This window comes from Syngnathus typhle, linkage group LG3 (genome assembly GCF_033458585.1).
Source record: "Syngnathus typhle isolate RoL2023-S1 ecotype Sweden linkage group LG3, RoL_Styp_1.0, whole genome shotgun sequence".
Lineage (NCBI taxonomy): Eukaryota > Metazoa > Chordata > Actinopteri > Syngnathiformes > Syngnathidae > Syngnathus > Syngnathus typhle.
Window position 1 is genome coordinate 7,280,620 of NC_083740.1, and position 19,370 is coordinate 7,299,989.

At 39.7% G+C, this 19,370-nt stretch overlaps 2 protein-coding genes across 2 annotated transcripts in view; one reads left to right on the plus strand and one right to left on the minus strand.

Moving 5' to 3' along the window:
- ctnna2 (catenin (cadherin-associated protein), alpha 2) overlaps positions 1-19,370 on the plus strand; it is a 146,605-nt gene that overhangs the window by 68,046 nt on the left and 59,189 nt on the right. Inside the window, exon 8 of the mRNA XM_061275465.1 lies at positions 19,035-19,115. Within this exon, the coding sequence (XP_061131449.1) occupies positions 19,035-19,115 (81 nt within the window). The remainder of the gene's footprint in view (positions 1-19,034; positions 19,116-19,370) is intronic.
- On the minus strand, positions 3,269-7,424 carry lrrtm1 (leucine rich repeat transmembrane neuronal 1). The gene has a single exon (XM_061275450.1). The coding sequence runs from the start codon at positions 6,279-6,281 to the stop codon at positions 4,704-4,706; it is 1,578 nt and encodes a 525-aa protein (XP_061131434.1). The 5' UTR covers positions 6,282-7,424; the 3' UTR covers positions 3,269-4,703.

A 19,370-nucleotide genomic window follows, 5' to 3' on the forward strand; every position in this document is an offset into this window, starting at 1 on the left:
CTGTCATTATTATTTATTCAGTGGCACCCCTACTGCATGTAAATGGATCGGTCGCTATAGGCTGCCCCGAGAATTATCCCAGTTAATGAATATAATCAAAGTGCCCCGTTGGACTCTCGTCTGTTTTAATACATTTAATATTCCGACAGTTTGCTGCTTTTATAGGAGAGGGTGGCTCGTCGTGCTAGAACTAGATGTATGCAGATTTACTTATTCCGAACCCCTGCAATGTTTGACGTGTAGTTTTTTTTACCGTATTTTTTTGAATGAATACACAGTATGCATGAGTGTATTGAAACAAATGGCTCTACTTGTACTTGTAGTAATAGCGTGCTAGAAAGTAGCTGACATTTAGAGGGGAGTGTACAATGGGAAAACTGGTTTGAAATGGCTTTTTGGTTCAAATACAGCACTGTTCGTTAATAGTGTGGTGATTCTGATTATAACCCCACCTGTTATAAAAGAAGCAGTGCAAAGCCGCCCACGCATTGCCATCCGTCATCACCATCTCCTTGCAGCCTACTGCAGTACACGCCACCCGTGATTTAGCTCTGCATCTAGTTATGAGGGGGTGTTAAATGTTTATTATGCAGCACAGCCCTCGCACCAATGACACGGCAGAATGTTGCTCAATCAATACTCCTCACAGGAAGCTAGGTTAATTTGTTTTTTCAAGGATTTTGTTTTTGTGTCAATGCGTTTGCTGCAAGCCATTTTTTAAAGGTCTGTCGGTAGAGTGACGTTTTGTCATAATCCAACACGTTATGGAAAAAAAAAAAAAAGCCATTGTCCCTTCTGGCTCATTAAATACTCACGACTGGTCGGCGGATCTAGCTGTCAAAATATGATATGCTAGTCTGTGTTTAGAGGCTGGTTGGATCTATTGGATGAACAATTCCAATTTCAGTGTTTGCAGCTATTTCGGGCCCAATTGTGGATTTTTATATCCACACTAAAGCAACATTTAATTTAAATCCTACGTATTGTAGAGGTGTGTTATGTTAAAACATGAAAGGCTTATACTGTAGATGATAACGTATAAATGACTCTTAGTATGCAATTTTTTACACAGCGACCTAGAGACCTCTTTTTTAATGTTGCAGTCTTTCAGTTTCAACACAACTTCGGAAAAACATCTCAAGACAGACTTAACTCGCTATTTCAGCTTGTAAGTGGTTGTATTGTTTAGGGTCATAGAAATGTAATGATTGACCTTTTACCTGATGTTCACACTCAAGAGAATGTTCCTCTTTGTGAGCTTCACAACATTCCATGTTTGGATCGCTGTAACCTTTACGCTTTGTATCAGTAGTTGCATACCATTGTAAATGTGCAACATTATCGACCTACATCACACTATTTCTCCGTTTGTTATGCATGTGTGTGCAGTTCGCATGTGCTCAATTGTGCACATGTAAAGGTAAAAATGGGCAATACGTCATGCAGCTGGAAAGCAGCTTGGCTCATCACACTGAACATGAGGAAAAAAAGCAGACTATGTCGTGCGTCAGACAGGCATCACACCATGTTATGGCAGGGCGGCAGCTTCTCATGAACTTTGGACTTAGGGACCTCACTGTTACAGTGAGAGTCCCATTGGAGACAATAAGAAATTGCAACTAGACCGATGCCCTGGAGCAAGTCACCATCTCGTTCTTCTACTTCCCCCAATTCTCACAATGTGCCATTGTGGAATTAAATAATCATACAATAAAGTCAGTCAGTCAGTTTCCTACCATCAAGTAACCTCGACTACAGAATCGGTACTGTGCTCAAATATGACTTTATTGTCTCTTGACCATTATTTATCTAGTTCGCCAGCAGATATCTGATCCAGGCATAGGTAAGGTAGAGATATAATCTAATGTCAATTGAATGAATTATGTCTCCCCCCTCCATGTGCAGTTATTATTGTCAGTGAGAGACAGGGTGAAAGGAAAGGAGAAAGTATAGGTGAGCAGGAATGGAGATAAGTTGAAAGTAGTTTAATGTCAGCCCTCAGGACTCTAAGCTTTAAAATATTCAGTTGTTCTCCGTAACCTTTCGGTCTTGTCGCTTAGTTAAGAAAAAAGTCAACCGAAATCAATGGTGATGCCACCATTGGCCTCAATGCCAGACACCATCCAATATTTAAATAAATGAAGCTTCACACTCTTAAGATTCATCAGTCGCATGTCACGCAGACAGTGACGCACCTTGAAGGACAGCTAAGGACAAAATTGCTTGACAGATATGATGATGAGAGAAGAATTTGAATCTATTTCCTCGTCCCACGTTTTGCATTTGCAGGGTATCAGCTCATGATTAACAGCCATTTGGAGTGTTCAAATGGGTCAAATACGAACTGGATCATAAATCTCACAAGGCAACTAATAACCATTATCCTCCCTTGATACATGTTCACTGATAAATTACCTCAAAGTTGAATAGTTCACCCCCTCAACATGAGTAGCGATTGATGTCGGTTAAAAAGTTAGAATATTTATTTTTTTTCAACATTAGATTTGACTATCCTCAAGTTCTTTTCCTTCAATTATTGTTATTATTCGTTTAGGCCTTTTACCGGTGCCTTCATATATAGCATGTGGACATACATATTGTTCAGAAATGGACTTCCCTTTAGATGTAAATCATTGTGTCGGGGCGCATAGTGAAATCTTTATAATGTCGGACAATTATTGAAGGACAATGGTATCAGTATCCCTTCAACTATTATTAAAATAGAATAGAATGCCCTTTATTGTCATTTTACAATGCAATTGTATAACGCAATTGGAGAGCTTCTCCCTTTTCAGTCCAAATAAGTATGAAGAAAAATAAATCCTAACAATAAACATTACAAAAGTAGAAAGAATTAAAATAATATTATCTTTTTTACATTATATACAATGTGGCTACTTATATTAATATGAATGAGGTATGTACAGGAAGTAAATAATTATATTTTGTCTAATACGTTTTGATAGCTTGCAATTTAGTTTTGTCCATCCACAGAAAACCATAAAATTCGGCCATAAATCCCATTTGGGTATGACAACCTATTCAATGATGGCTACATAGCCTAGTAAAAGTAAAGTGATTGGATACTGCCATGTCCCCAGTGGCCCGATTTCAACCAAAGTTCATGTGTCACCTTTCTCCTTTATTAGAAACATTGTCTTGAGTGAATTCTGAGAACATGTTTGTTTTTTTTGTTTTTTTTATTCCTGCTGAATTACACTTTGTAAACATAATTTTAATTTATATCAAAATAACACAAAATGATGCTGCATTTTTTTTTTCCCCTCCACAAAATTCATTGCAGTTGTTGTATGCGTCCACTGCTGTGGGATTTGAGTCATAATCTCGTGTACAATTGGCAAAAGGCATCAACACTCTGTGAATATATGCACACTAGAGAGCAGTCTGTTCCCTCTTTCTGCAGTCGCTGACATCCTCCAGCTCCATTTTACAGTCCCCACCTCCGCCCACAAAATTCAGCAGCTCTTGTTAAAAGACAGGAAACAAAACATCTGTACACAACACCAAAAAAAGTATATATATACCTATATATGTATATACACATGAAAATGTGTACAACAAACATTTTACATAACACGAAAACACAGATAATTGAATGTTCAAGTCTCCCTTGAAGCCAATGGGTTGCTCTATTTTAGTGATTTAAATCCGCATTTGAAATATAAATATGTCCGCTTTAGATGGTAGTTGGTCTCTCTGTGCTTGATTCAGTGACGTCACCACGAAAGCCAAAAAAGTAAGAAACGAGGAGTGACGTAAATTTTTGAAATGTTTGACATTCTGCTTTCTTTACTTGTATGGTGCACACATATTATATGGAAGTGTGCCAACTGATCAGAATGTAATGGCTTGATCAAGTTATTTTAGAGCAAAAGACGGTCAAATCACACTGCTTGTGAAACATAAAGCAACACACGTGACTTTAAAGAGATAGAGTAAAATGTAGATCATGGACATTACATTTGAGAAGCAAATCTCTCTCTGCCACTTTCATATCTTCTAGTTGGTTAGCTAGTTTTGCTGTTGTTTTTTTTGGTTGAAGGATACTCAGACGTATTGCTTGCCCAGCATTGTTGTCATCCGTCCTTTCTGATAAGCGTCTCACATACAAATGATTTCACTGTGAATAGCAATTCATTTATTTAAGCTTTTTTTTTAGTTTACAAAAGAACTATCTTCATCAGCTTTATCCACAGTGGCACTTCTTTTAACATTTGTACACTCTTTACAGTTTTAATCCAACTTAAATATATTTTGTTTCACCCTGGTCAAATATTCTTAACCATAATACAAATATTTTTTTCATTGTGTGTTTGTGTGTGTCCACAGCTTAATTACATGTCCTGTAGTAGAGAGACACATTAAAGCTAAAATGTCCATCAGTCATGGAAAAGAAAAAAAAAAAAAAGACTGTGCGCAGCTTCTGATATATTTCTGTCAGTGTTGCTAGTACATCAACAGTTCCAAAAGTCAGGAGCCCATTTTGCGTCGTACCCTCAAATCAGTGAAGACAGCAGGAAATCCACAGCAAAATGATCAGCTGCATGAAGCAAACTCATTCCATATCACAGTGAGAAGCTGCATAAAATGTGGCCAAAATATACATTTTATCCTTCCTTTCCAGCATATTAAAAAAAATAGCTGATAGTCAATCAGGATGACATCGTGCTGTCAACCCCAGGTCACACCTCGCATTCCCGAGAAGGTTGCTGTTGGCAAGTACAGGAGCCATATTCATTTATGATTACCAGAGCTCCCTCAATATGGTTGGGCTTATAGTCAACATAGTACTCCGGCGTAGAAATCGTAGCCATCTGCTGCATGTTTTGCTTCTGCTTCTGTTTACGACGCTGACTGCTGAAGCACTGCCTTAATTGTCTTATTCCGGCTGGAAAGCACTTCCATGACACATACAACATGAGTACAATGATGAGGAAGGAAAAGATGAGTGCCATTGTGCCAGTCACAACCTTGTGGATCTGCATGGTACTCTCCAGGTCGTCATGTCCCACTGTGACAGTGAAAGAACTGGTGACCACTTCACCGCCCTCACCATCATAAGGGTTGGGTGTAAAGGGGCCAAGGAACACAGAGCCACCTTGGACCAGGTCTCTTGTGGAGGCATACAGACCCGCTGACGTAACTTCCAGTGGGGGATCTTCGCAGAGCTGAAAAGCATAGACGGCATCCAAGACATCCTCGCCTTGTGCGGTGTCTGGGCTTGAACACAGCAGTGAATTGTCACGTTGCCCTCGAAAGGCACTCAACCAAGAGGCCAAGGCACAAACGTTACGGCCGCACTCCCAGTCGTTCCCTCCCAGGGTGATGCTGTTCAGGGAGGACCATGAATCCAAGATGCGCTGATCCACAGAAGTCAGCCGATTGGAGTCTAGCATCAATACCTTGAGGTTGGGTGCACTCTCAAAAACATGTGGCTCTATGTACTCAATTTCATTGGCAGACAAGTCAATCTTATCCAAGAAATGCCATGTCCATTCCAGGGTGTTGACAACAATGGTTGCGCGATTGTTGTGCATATACAGGGTACGTAATGAGATCAGGCGAGGGAAATGGGCAAGGTTGACTTTAACCAGCTCGTTGTGCTCAAGATGCAACTCTGTCAACTTGAAGAGTCCGGCAAAGGAGTTCCGTGCCAGACTTTGCAGTTGGTTGTATCCCAAGTCGAGAAACTGCATGCTCCGGCAGTCTTGGAAAATCCGTACTGGCACAAATTTGAGAGCGTTGTAGCGCAAATGCAGATTGGTGAGCTTTCGAAGGCCATGGAACAAGTCAGGCTCGAGGGCCTGCAGCCTGTTGTAGGAGATGTCCAGGATGCGCAAATTTGGGAGGGGCCTAAAGGTACCATTTGGCAGAGTCTCAATCCGGTTGCTGCTCAGGTCTAATTCCTTGACCCGCCTTAGCTTGTCAAACGCAGCCTCCTCGACAATGTCAATGTTGTTGTGGTCAAGGTAGAGCCAGGTGAGCTGCGACAAGCCGGCCAGTTGTCCTTCACGTAGTTCAGTCAAGTTGTTCTCTCTCATGGACAAGCCCATGGCACTGCTCAGATTTTGGGGAATGTCTGTGAGGTTCAAGCCCTCACAGTACAGCAGCTTGCTGTCGCAGCGGCACAGTCTGGGGCAAACCCCCTCCGCCATGGGAACCATTCTTAAAAAAATGCCCAATGAAAACAGAATCAACACAGGGGGCTTCTTCACTGGCCACTTTAAATACAGTCCAATTAAAAGGAAATCCATCAGCATAAATATCCAGGGATTTTACCAAGCAAATGTCCATTCACTCTGGATATTGTTTGTCCACCTATCACATCATATGTAGCACATCATATTTGAGTTATTTATTCGGTTTACTCCCCCCTTCTAAGTATTTAAGATTAACACAGGATTAGTTGTTGTCTCATTTAGTCAGCTAAGAAAATCCTTGTCCGGAATGCGAAAGATAAAGTCTCTTGGTTTATGATATAGATCAAATGGTGGGTGGAGAGAAGAGATGAAAAAATGTCCTCATGGAGCGATCTTATCTGAGAAGATTCCTACTCACCCCTATCCAAAAGCTGACAATCTCCATTCAGCGTCTCGCTTTGTGCCCCGACACTAATTATGTGTGGATCTAAAAAGGACCCCACTGTGGTACAAATTCACCATCACCCCCTCCCTTCTCTCCTTTCAGTGGACACCAGATCCTTGGCAGGCTTACAATGTCTTAGTTCTCTTCAAGTGAAAGAGACAGAAAGAGAAGGAATCCAAGTGGAGAGATGGTAGAAAGCACAAGTTCCCCAGTCTGCATGCGTGAGCTCTGTCTCCTCAGCTCCTCCGCAGTCCCCCGCTGCAATGATCATGAGAGTACATTCTTTTAAATATCGTTCTCTTTTCTCCTCCCCTGCTTGCTTAAGTTTCAGCAGGTCTGCCAAGATATATATTATCGCCCATCTCCGGAAACAGTCATTAACTTCTAAGGTTTAAATCCGTCCAAGCGGTTAATCATGCTTTCAGTGATCGATGCTGGGGAGAAAATAAATAAATGCAATCAAGAGGTGAACCCAGTTCACTCTTTTCTCACGTGACAATATTCCATGTCAGTTGCTCATCTCGGTAAAAAAAAAAAAAAAAAGAAAAGACGGGGGGAAAAAAAAAGCATCCACCTCTTGCATCCCCAGCGGCATGCAGGTTTCACTCTCTTCCCTCTTCTCCGGGTGATTTTTCAGCCGACTGGAAGAGGGTGCTGAAGGTTAGTGCTGGTAGGCAAGCAGGGGCGGTAAATATGGAAGGCAAAGGAGCGCGCAATCCCTCGCAGCAGACCGGTACACTGACAGTGCATGCAGAAACACAGACTGTTCACTGAGTGTCGTAAGCCACTCAGAAATCCGAGGGCTCTCTCTCTCTCTCTCTCGCACTCTCTCTCTCGGGCACTCTCTCTCACTCAGGCACTCTCTCTTTCTATCTCTGTCTCTCTCTCTTTCTCTCTGCTTTGGTTGCTCATTCACTTGGTCATGCTGTTCCCCTCGTCTTCTTCTTCCTCTCGCTTCTTACCTCCTTGCCGTTCTTTTGCTGCCCAATCCATTTACATCTTCCAAATGAGCTGGGTTTAAACCAAGCACTTAAATGAAATTCATTCTCTCTCTCTCTCTCTCTCTCTCTCTCTCTCTCTCTCTCTCTCTCTCTCTCTCTCTCTCTCTCTCTCTCTCTCTCTCTCTCTCTCTCTCTCTCTCTCTGTCTCTCTCTCTGTCGCTCTGTCTGTCGCTCTGTCTGTCTCTCTCTCTCTCTCTCTGTCTCTCTCTCTCTCTCTGTCTCTCTCTCTCTGTCTCTCTCTCTCTCTCTACGGATCTGAGAGGTTGCCAAATATTATTAGTAGAAAGCCAGATACTTGTTCTCCAGACAGCCGATGACTTCTCTTGACACCCACATTGGCTTGTTGTCATTCACCGATTAATTGGGCGATGATCTTTTGCAAAAATTTCCTTTGCTTGTGTCAGTATGCTTTTTTACACTTGACCTTTTGCGCTCAATGAGTTCATTTTACTTGGAGACGGCGTGACATGTCATTTGTGAAATAGAACATGTCAGACTTGAGTCATATAATGGATAATGTGTCTCTCTCTGCTACTTTTAATGTAGTTGGATATCAATACCCAGACTTTCAACAATAGTCTCATAAGCCATCTTGTAATTTCCAGTTCCTTCTGGTAGCTTGTACTTTGAGGTCGTGGTGTATTGTTAGGCTGAATGCATTTGAGTGATCACGTAAATAAACACCACCCCAGCCAAACCCCCCTCCCACCCCTAAAATCTGCCTCTATGATTACAAGCCCATTATTGAAATCATTTATTGAATCAGTTTGACTGTTGAGCCCAACAAAACAATGTGGATGATGACTAATTGGCCCATCCATTTCAGAGATAATGTCGATGGGCTGCTGGGAAAGGATTGTGGTGGCGATATTTGTACAAGTGTGGCTGTCAGTGATGTTGGATGAGATGGTTGTGTGTACACAAGGGACCACAACCTTCAGCAGATTGAGGTTTCTTGCAGTGGAAAAAAGGCTGACACGAGTCGGTGTATTCACTATAGTGTTTGACTTGTATTATTTACACAGTCTTTCTATAAATAAGTGTGTAGTAGGCGGCAATCTTCTCACTGGATCTGTGGATTAGAGTGCAATACATCCATCCTTTCATTTTTTCTAGCACTTGTAGTCATCCAGGTCCTGGGTTCGCTGGCTACAATTTAAAACCCTAACTTCCGAACTGTTCAATGGACTATTTGGTTACACGCACTGCAGTGCTAAACCAACAAGTATACTTACAGTGGTTAGTGTTGCGACAATGCAAGTAGTTTTAAAGAGGTTATTTGACAGGAGGAAGATAGTCGATGCAGTGATGCATATTTTGCCTCTACACGCACCATCAGTGTTCCAGAACAGAGACATCATACATAACTTTGAGAAATTGACAGACGCACACATGAAATAAACTGAGCAATGAGATATTTGTACCATTAAAAGAAGAACAATAGTTTATTCTGAGAAGCATTAGGCGTGTTATTTATATACATTGCATTCTTGAAAAAGCAGGCACTAATTTTCAGCGGAAAGTTCACACAGAGTTCACCCAGCTAAATACTCATTGGTCCTGCTTACTGGAATGTGTGCATGAATAGTGAGTCACAGCGAGATTTGATGGCCTTCTGAATGGCTTCATGCCACGGTATGTCCGAGGCAAGGTGATCCCCTAGAGACAAAAGAAGCAGACGGTGATTTAGCCATGTCACAACATAGTGCAGTCACACTCTGAGTGTCAAACATCCTTTCCAAACTAAAACAAGAGTAGACACCTTCTACACCTGCCAGTATTTTTAGCCAGATTGTTGTTATCTCAGAATAGCATTGTCCTAAGTACAGTCAAGATAAAGCAAGTATCAAACACATTGAGTCATCACCCTGGTTTACTTACATTTTGTAGAAAAAATCAATTATTGTATGAGTAATGTGTTCCAGCTGACATCATCAGCCACCCCACAGATAATAGACAGAGGCACATGAAATAAAACATCATCTCTGGAATACTTTACAATACTGAATTAGATAAAATTAGAATTAGGTGCTGCGTGACCCAATGCGTAGGTCACGTGATGCAACACAGTAGTTGGTGTCCACATGGCCTTAAGGGTGCTATTCTATATAGTAAAATTTAAAGCTTGGTTTACTCTATCATCTGACATCCTAGATGACCAAACACTGTTGTGTGACTTTGCTTTTTCTGCCAACTAACTTTATTTTATGCTCTTCAGTGACCTAAAAATTCACCCGGAAGCCAGCAAGGCTATTTTTTAACTTTGCCATCTAAGAAAAAGCATTGCCTTTTTATTGTTGTTGTTTTTTTTTTTTTTGCATGACTGCTTTGGCTCGTTGCCTCAGCATGAACAGAAGCATTCACATATCCAATACACTGTTGAAGAGCAGATTTGAGTCTGTGATGTAAAATCCTGCAATTCTTGAAAATTTTCACTTCTCAATAATTAGGGTTCCTTGTGTGAGGCAAGTCTCCAAGCCTTGGATTATGAATAGGATGGAGGCAGATGAATACGTAGTTCAAGGATGGCTTGTGTTTCATGTTTAGCACACTAAACCCTTCATCTTGAAACTTTGAAATGACTCCATCTTTTAATTGAATCCCCATCAAAACGTTAGCATCAAAGTAAAATTAGTAGCGCCATGCATTTATATTTGATGGAGGTACTTCAATAGTCCAAAAAAATGTGGTCAAAACAATGTAACTGATTTGTAATGTCCTTACACAAAGATGAACAGTGTTGAGAATGAATGGATGTTAAAAATACATGTAAAATTCACTTTCAATTAGTTCCTTTTAAAACCCTCTAACACGTCTGAATTTGTGGAATATGTGATTCAAAATAGCCAAAGAAAAATTACAGCATACCTCAAGTTAATATTACAGCCAAAGTCATTTGCTGACATATTACATTTGCAATGTCAAAATGTTTAGATGACAAGATCCCATGGATTTTGTCCTATGTGGCAGTGGATAACCATGAAAAACAGTTGTTATCACATCATGAAGCTACTAGGATTCAAAACGGCATCCTTGATTAAAAAAGCAGACTGCTGTCTCTGGCAGTAGACAATGAAAGGTAAATCCTCTGACAAGAGAACAAAATCCACAAGCTGTCCTTGTGCTAGTGGGTGCGTATATCTTCCCTTTTGCTCAGTGTTTCAACATTTGACTTCTTCCCTCATAGTGTGAGGCCCCTCAAATACGAAAAACCCATTTAAACTCCAGAAGATGCAATAATGTTGAACTAAATTCTTAGCCCAAGTCATGTTTTGTGATCATTTGGATACAATGAAAATGATTTGTTCAATGCGAAGCACACTTTGATGAACATAGTGTGAACCATACACCACCCTCTTTCTCACACTGAATCTAACATTTTGCAATTGTTTCATCATCCAACATTAAAAAAGAACAATTCACTGCCTGAAAAAAAAAAAACTTGTGTTTTGTATCATTTCTGACTTGTATCAGAACAGAATAGACTTCAACATAGAATCAAATCAACAAATGCTTTTCCGACTCTGTTAAAGACGTTGTCCATGACCCGGCATGAGTACTGTGTCTGGTTAAGAATGGCAGATTTTGTAAATATTAAATATGTTCGGCCATTGCAGACATTTTGTGTGACCGCATTACATGCCAAAGCATGTCTAGACCCACTAAATTATGTAGGCTATGGAAAATTATCTGCAGCAGGCACATAATTGAATAGGCTAATCGTCACTAGGTACATTATATTTTGTCGTTTCATACACAAATAGCTGATGGAGCAGACCAGTGTGGACTTTGTCTGATTGAGATCCTATCAGTGTTCATTTTGATTTAGTTCAGTAGTTAATAATTCAAATGTAGACTGATTCATATGTCTTCCCGAAGGCCCGCATTTGTACTGTTTCATAACAGTTTGATAAATGGCACCCACTAGTTTCAAGGTCGTAATCTGCATATTGTTTTGGGGAAATGAGGAGTCTCTCTTTGACCGTTGTCGGAGTGCATTTTTAAGTAATAAGATGGAGATTCCCGTGTTTTGCATTGAAAAATACCTACTGCATAATACACTACTGCCAAAACAAAGTAGAAAAAGTCATGGCAACTCATATGTGACAAGTGTCTCAACAAGGATTTACAGTATCAAAATACCAGGACCAAGATTCTTTGACCAGGGCCTTTGGCTACTATGTGACGTGTGATCCTAGTTAAGGTACGAAATTTACATTAAACAAAAAAAACAGGGTGCGTTCAGGACACACACTGCTTCACTTTCACCGTTCAGAAAGTGTGTGTGCCAGAGCGGACGCTGGGCACTCCAACTTGGGACTCAGTACAGATGCAAAAAGTACAAGCTGCTGATCGGTGTAGAACCAAAAATGCCTACAGAAATGAATAGAGGGCGCACGCTCTTCCTCTCTGAACACACCTATTCTCAGAGTGCTGTTAAGCCGTCAGAGTGAATTTCCGAACTCACCCCAGGGAATGGTGATACAGTAAATGAGTTTCATGCTCTGAGTCTATCTCACAGGTGGCCATTATATTTTGGTTTGCCTTTACTTGATCTCATCAATAGCAAATAGGCTTTTTGTAGGTGGACAAAGGATTGATGATAGGACGGCGTTGGCCGTGATAATTCTACTGCATCACGCTTTGAGGAACATGTGCCTTGTATCATTACAGAAAAAGCACTCGGGATTCAAGTATGCTGCCATTTTCGCACATAATGTCTGACTCCGTGTTGGCCACCGTATACGTAATGTGCGAGAGTCATCTTGTTGTAATTTGCATGTTTCTGTTTGATAACATATTGGTGGCTGCTTGACTGGAGGATGATTTCCCTAAATAATCCCTGATTAGAGCCACCTCATCTCATCGCCCACTAGTATGAGCAGCTTGACTCGTCATTATACCGGCTTACAGAAATACATATTTTCCCGAAGCCTGCATGATCTCCGACAACCATCACCTTTACTTTGGGTGCTTGAGTATGCACATTTTTTTGTTGCACGATGTAGTGAAGTAAAGAAAAACACGTACTGGTGTTATACAGAAGCCTGTTCCTTTTTTTTATGATGGTATTACATCTTTTTTGGGAGGTGACATGTTGGAGAAATGTAATGGAACTGAAGTGTGTCTGAAAAGCTTGTTTTCCTGTCACTCGGTTCAGGTTAGTGGAGCTGCACTTGCTTAAAATTGTGCACTTGACACAGTTTGGTTAAGAGCTCAAACAGTGAGCTCATTTTGACAGTTTAGAACGGTGAGTGCAAAGAAACTAACAGGCAAGTTGGCATCAGGGTTGAACTAAGTTTCTATTTCTTAGTTTCTAGTTTTATTTTATGTGTGCATTTCTTACGCTCTGCATTATTTTTACGTTTGACATAGTGGAACTCCCACTGTTGGCATCTGGCATCCCAAATGCCACAGTTCATATGTCAAAAATGGCTGAGTCATTAATTAATTGTCATTGTTTAATAACAGTGGTTAATTTAAAGGTTAAAATGCTGCTTGTTCATACAATATGATGGTGACAGTTTGACTCTGGAACTGGTTATTCCAAATGTCCTTTAGCCACATTTTATAACTAGAATCAGTTTAAAATTGACCAGTGTCATGGAACAGTCTGTTGATGACTTTGAATATTCCAAGGAATATATTACTTTTTTTTTTTTTTTTTTTTGCTTTTGTTGTTTATCCACAACGCATAATTTATTTCAGCACTGAACATTTTCAGTTCACGTCTTGGCTGCATGCTTCATGAATACCACAAATAATTTATTAGGCACAAAATGTGCCTCATTTTCTCCCATAGCTTGATTGTGCTATTTTAAGTTTGGAGTCAGAAAAGCCTGTGAACAGCAATATTTGAGGAGTGCATAGATCACGAGTCAACAGACAATAATAGATCAGTTATTAAGGTTTCTGACCCTCTGCTACCAAAACGTCACTACTAATACCTTCTTGTGCCCCTGCCTGTCTTCAAAAAAAATCCTTCACTTCATGTCTCTTGTTTGCTCTGATCCACTGTTCAGCGAGATTGGAGTGACGCAACTGAAGGAAGAGAGAATTGTGATGAAATGGGCTTTAGTCTGTCCTAGCATTAAGAACAAATCCTAAAATTGGATTGACTGATTCCTTGCTTTATCCGTCGTCCATGACTCTTCACTTGAAACTAAAACAGCACTTCCTTAAAATGAAATCAAATGCAAGTCCTTCCACCCCGAAAGCGTGTGCACGAGCCTAGACAAAGCGTGTGATAAATAGCCTTTCTTTTTCTCTGCAGTGTAACAAAAGTACATCAATGATACTCGGACCCTCTTCTCACCCCATTGACTCTTTTTCTCTTTACCACAGTTCTGCACTCATAGATATCACACCACTCTCATTTTCTCACCCTCTCCACCCTATTCCCAGAATCCCCTTCCCTCTACCCCACATGTCTCCTCTTCCTGCAGTCCCTCCCTCGCAAACTACTTGCTATTCAGTTCAGGGAGACTGCAAGCAGCGACGCTCTCGCTGGCCATGCTGCTGCTGCAGGACAAGACTTTTTTTTTTCTCATCCTCTACTTTTGCACTGATAACCGAGCATTCCCTCCATTCCTCCTTATACTCTTGAACATATACACTTAAAACCCTTGCCTCTCTTCCAGTACACTTTACCGCTTCCTTTTTTGTGTGTTTCGATGATGTTTTTAAAGAACGTACCTGCACTATATATCCATCCATACAATTTTCCAGCAATCGTTATGCAAGTGGTGGCCTCGCCATAGAGTGTCTCGAGAGGTTTTCTCGATATTGCAGACACGCGGAAATTTACTCATAATAGAGAAGGTTTGTAGTCCACGTTTTTCAATCACATCAAAAGCCAGAACAGCTTCTTAGAAACACCATCATGTTCAAAGGATGGCTACCAAAAGAAAAAAAAAACTCTTTAAGATTAGGACTGTTTAGCACCTTTTCAAGTGAGACCTTTAGTTAAAGGTACAATGAAATCTTTCGGTATGTCATCATCAGCATAAACTTATGAAGGAATACTTGCTTTATTTTAATACGTCAAATAAATAAATAAATAAATAAGTAGTTCAGTGCATGTGTGCATGTTTTTATTAGTACATATATCGTAAAATCATCACAATGAGGTAGATGCAGATTATTTTACTTGCTGTCAGCTCAACAGTTTACCTTTTAAATTAAAATGATTAACACTCCTGATTCAGGAATGCACCTGAAACAACATTTGACATGTAAAAAAATAAAAATAAATCAAATATCTTTTCTAGGGCTGAAGGATGGTCATTTCTTACATTGCAGACCCAGAACTGTACTGTATACTTATTGTTCCCTAAACTATTATTTCATACATGCAATGAACATGCTGATAAGCTTCATGCATCTCTACTCCACTACCCCGCTTGACCGTAAGGATGCTAATAGCCAACGACAGCCCCGGAGTCTAAACACGAGACTGTGTAATGAGAGGAGTAAGCAAACAGGCATCAGCCATTAAACATACGCAAGTACCAGAAGGCACTCTGGAGCCACCTCAAGCGATGCCATTCCCAACTGCATTAACTCTACGTGACAGCAGTATTCAAGTCCCAAGCAGCACCGTTGTAGATACTTTAGGCCATCATGTAAAAGAGAGCAGGAAAAAAAAGGTTGCAAATCATTGGATAAGCAACACATGAGGCTGAGTTCACTGCATCTGTTGAACTCTTCGGCAATACAAATGCATGTTAGTGGACTAAACTCACGCAGTATAAAGAATTATTCCATATATGGGTTGTTGTGTCTTATTCTTCTATTCATCAACGTATTTAAAGTTAATCATATTTATGTTAGCCTTAATATCTGTAGTATATATTTTAAATATATTATTCCAGAGGTGACTTATTTGACATTCAAGGTCCCTGTGTTTTTCAACATATTAAATGGCAAAACAATAATAAGCAGCCATTGCATTGTTTTGCAGTACCCTGTAATCAAACTAGCTGATCCACCGCTGTGCCCTTAATGTCCACTTAATGAGAACAAGTCAAAACAGACCCATCCATGGTGCTACAGTCGAGAGAGCTTGGCGTATCTTAATGAGCATCTAGCTCCCTATTATCTACTGGTAACCTGACCAACATGTTAGCACTATTATCAAACGCCACCCCAGGCTCACACAAACACTTCCTCACCCCCTCGTTATCAGCTCGGCTTGTTTTTAAAGTGTTCCACAGACAGTGTAACCACATTGGACGGTAATTGTACCTCTCACTCCTGCCTAATTGAATTGACAACGAGCCGGAATTGATATTATTTAACACATTGATCTTAGGAGACAATGAGACAAAATACCCCTTGTCCTCCCCCACCTGTCTTACTGCTTTCCCTCTGATTTAACTGCCCATTTCTTTGATTTGCCATGTTATTGCCGATGAGCTACCAGATTCATCCCGCCTGTCCCGTGTTTTATCGTTTCTCTGCCGTTGTCACTTTATATTGCAATAATTTGTAAGTATAGAGTTGTGGAGACCATTATTGAGTACGCACAAATAAATATTAATCACCTGTTTCTTTTTCACGCTGTAAATGCTCTTATGTGGGCATGATTGTCATTCTTGCTCTCCAATGTAAAGCAGGACTTCAGATTTTTTTACGACGCGAAAAAACGACAACAAACTGACGTTCTTGCTGTTTTAAACAAAATTGGAGGACACATGCTTCAGTGTGTGTATAATGTGTGAGTTTTGTGTATATGTGCCCTGTGATTGGTTGACAACGGGTCCAGGATGTTCCTAGCTGCTTGCCCATTAGTCAGTTGGTTAGGCTCCAGTTGTCAGAAGACGCTGATGAGGATAAGTAGCAGATGGATAATTTCAATGAGTAGTGATGCCAGACAACACAAGTTTTTTCTGTAGAAATGTGGACAAATGTGTGCAAAATAAAATGTACCACAGAGTAATGTAGACATAGGTTTTGATTCCAGTTTATGTTGAGACCTGATGTAAAATGTAAGTAAAAATGGAATACAATGATTAGCAAATCTGTTTCAACATGTATATATATGCTGTTTTTTGCAATTTTCTCATTTTTTTAAAATTGATGCATGCAACGGATTCCCAAAAAGTGGAAAAAAGGGGAATTTATGGATTTAACATAATGATCCTGTTTTTTTTTTTATTTTATTTTACAAAACATCACAATTTTACTCAAATTTGTGTTTGTATTATTAATAATAATAATAATAATAATAATAATACATTTTATGTATAAGGCGCCTTTCAAGGCACTCAGGGTCAGTAAAACAAATATTCCCAGGTCCTTCAACCTTTTCAGCAGCATGCACATATGTTTCCATATGTCTGGGATGCTCTTCATGGGAGACTACATACGCATTGGGATAAAGAATGTGGGCACTTAAGAAAAGAGGCAGAAAAACATCATTTGGGCACGTGTTAAATGAGAAGAACATCAGTCATTAACATTTCAATATGTGGTCGTCAAGAACGATTCAATCAGTGTCACTGCATGGGAGACAATAGAATCAACAGCCAACTGTGGTGTCAAGTTTGTAATACCACATTTGCTTACAGGGGACAGACACCTGAATGGCAGTGGAGGAATGCCAACGCAGATAAAAATGTAGACACATAAATGAACATAACATGGGGAGTCTGTTTGTCTGTTCCACTTTATTTGTCATGCACATATGCGTGTCAGCCAAAACTGGTGTGCGTATCCCTCAGACCGAGCCAGTGTGACGCATTGAGTAACCTATGATTCACCATTTTGATCTGCCTTGTTTATAATATTTGTGATGGGGAAATTCATGCGTGGTGTTTTTAATTGCTTGTTTCATATTTTCTACCAAATATGAGAACCACATCTTCCCATTCCTCACAATGCTGTAATGATCACAAAGATGTAAAATGAGACTTTAGGCAATTATAAGAACTTCACATGCCTTCTAAATGCCAGGAGGATGCTGACATAAAAAGGGGCAGATAGTGTATGTCCCCTTTAGCAAGCAGTACTTTGATATGTTAATCTTCTTTACTCAGATGGAATTGTTCACAATTTTAAAAAATTGTGTGGGACATTTAGTAAAAGTGATTGTTTAGCAGTTGGATGCAGTAATGCTCCCAACAGTGATAATATATACAGACTGGCTCTTTTCACATTTTCCCAATTCAATTAAGGTTGTTGATTATGCATTAAATTGTGTGAATACAAAGTGTCCTCAGAGATATTCCTGTTAAGCTTCTTTTTTTTTATTATTATTATGATGATTTATTTAATTTTTTTTGTGCAAACCATCTTCATACAATACAATACATCTTTATTCAATCCTCTTTGTCCCACTGGTGCCAAAAAGACGTTATTCTTTTTAAGCAGCAGCACAGTGACTAATGTCATGTCCTTTGCTTTGGAATAGACGAGCTCAACTATGCATTCTCATAGCTGCTTGTATGAGTTTGAAGCACATCGAGGCCAAGCACTGAATACCCAATTAAGTTTCTTTCCCGTTTCAATCAATGTGCCGTAATATGTCGCAATAATATAATAAAACCAGATGCAGAGTATCTAAGATAGCATCTTGTGGTTTTGTCACTCATTTTGCAATAGATTTGTTCAAGATGGCTTTGTCTCGGGCGATGTAAGAGACAAATTATTTCTTTACTGCAGTTCCACTTGATGATTCTAGAGCTAATTCATCAATGGACGATGCTAGGAGGCATACACGTCCCTGCAAAGCCTTATGAGCTTGTGCTCGCCTCCTTGCTAGGATTGTTGCCTAGCAACAACACAACTAATTTTGTATGCTTGTATTGCTTTGTCAGAAGATCAGAGTGTGTGTGTGTATGTTTTTTTTTTTTTAAAGATTATTCTCTTGATCATCTCAGTACCCTTTTAACTGAACTGAGAAATTCATGAATTTGATGCAAATCTTTTAAAAATAGAGGTAGAGAAAAGTTAGAATTAAAATCAGTTTCAGATTTGTTCACCATCACAGTTAGAGGATTTGTATATTCTTACCTGTAATAAATAAGAGCTCCTCCATCACATTTTATATGTGTAGGTCAGAAAAACTCTGAGACTTTCATACATTTCCTTAGATTATTCATTCACTCACAAACTTACGGGGAATCATCTGCACATGTACTAGTTGCACGCTCCATCTTCTAGCCACAAGCAACAATTGGCAATGCGAGGAAGCGATCCTTGGGGGGAACTGACAACAGCCAAATTGAATTTTGCCAGATAGGTACGGTTGCTAGGTAACATTGAAAATAGACTCGTGTGTCACGTAGAACTGACAAGTCAGAAGGAGTTCCTTGATGAACTGCATTTTCAAAATGCTCTGCACTGAACATATGCTTACATAAAATGTTTAAAACAATAACCCTGCATTCATGTTGTTGTTGTTTTGTGATTATTATTTTACAGACTGGCAGAAAAGAGAAAGGAGATCCACTCAACTCAGCTATTGACAAGATGACCAAGAAAACCAGAGACTTACGTCGGCAGGTTTGTGTTATTTACTTGATACTTGACAGCTATTTTTCCTGCAAAATTGCTGAAATAAGTATGATCATTGGTCAACATTTTAAAACTTCTCAGTCATTTATCTTGATTTTTTTTGCAAAACTATGCAGAGACAAATATTTGTAGTTGTAAGCAGTATCTTTAGTTGTCCTACCAGAGATACATATCATGCAACATATTGTATTACTTTTCTTTCAATGGCTTCAAGTTGATCATAAATCACACATAATCCTGCAT

What these genes read in the sequence shown, in the direction of transcription:
- lrrtm1 (XM_061275450.1), bottom strand. Translation starts at nt 6,281, where the DNA reads ATGCTGATGGATTTCCTTTTAATTGGACTGTATTTAAAGTGGCCAGTG.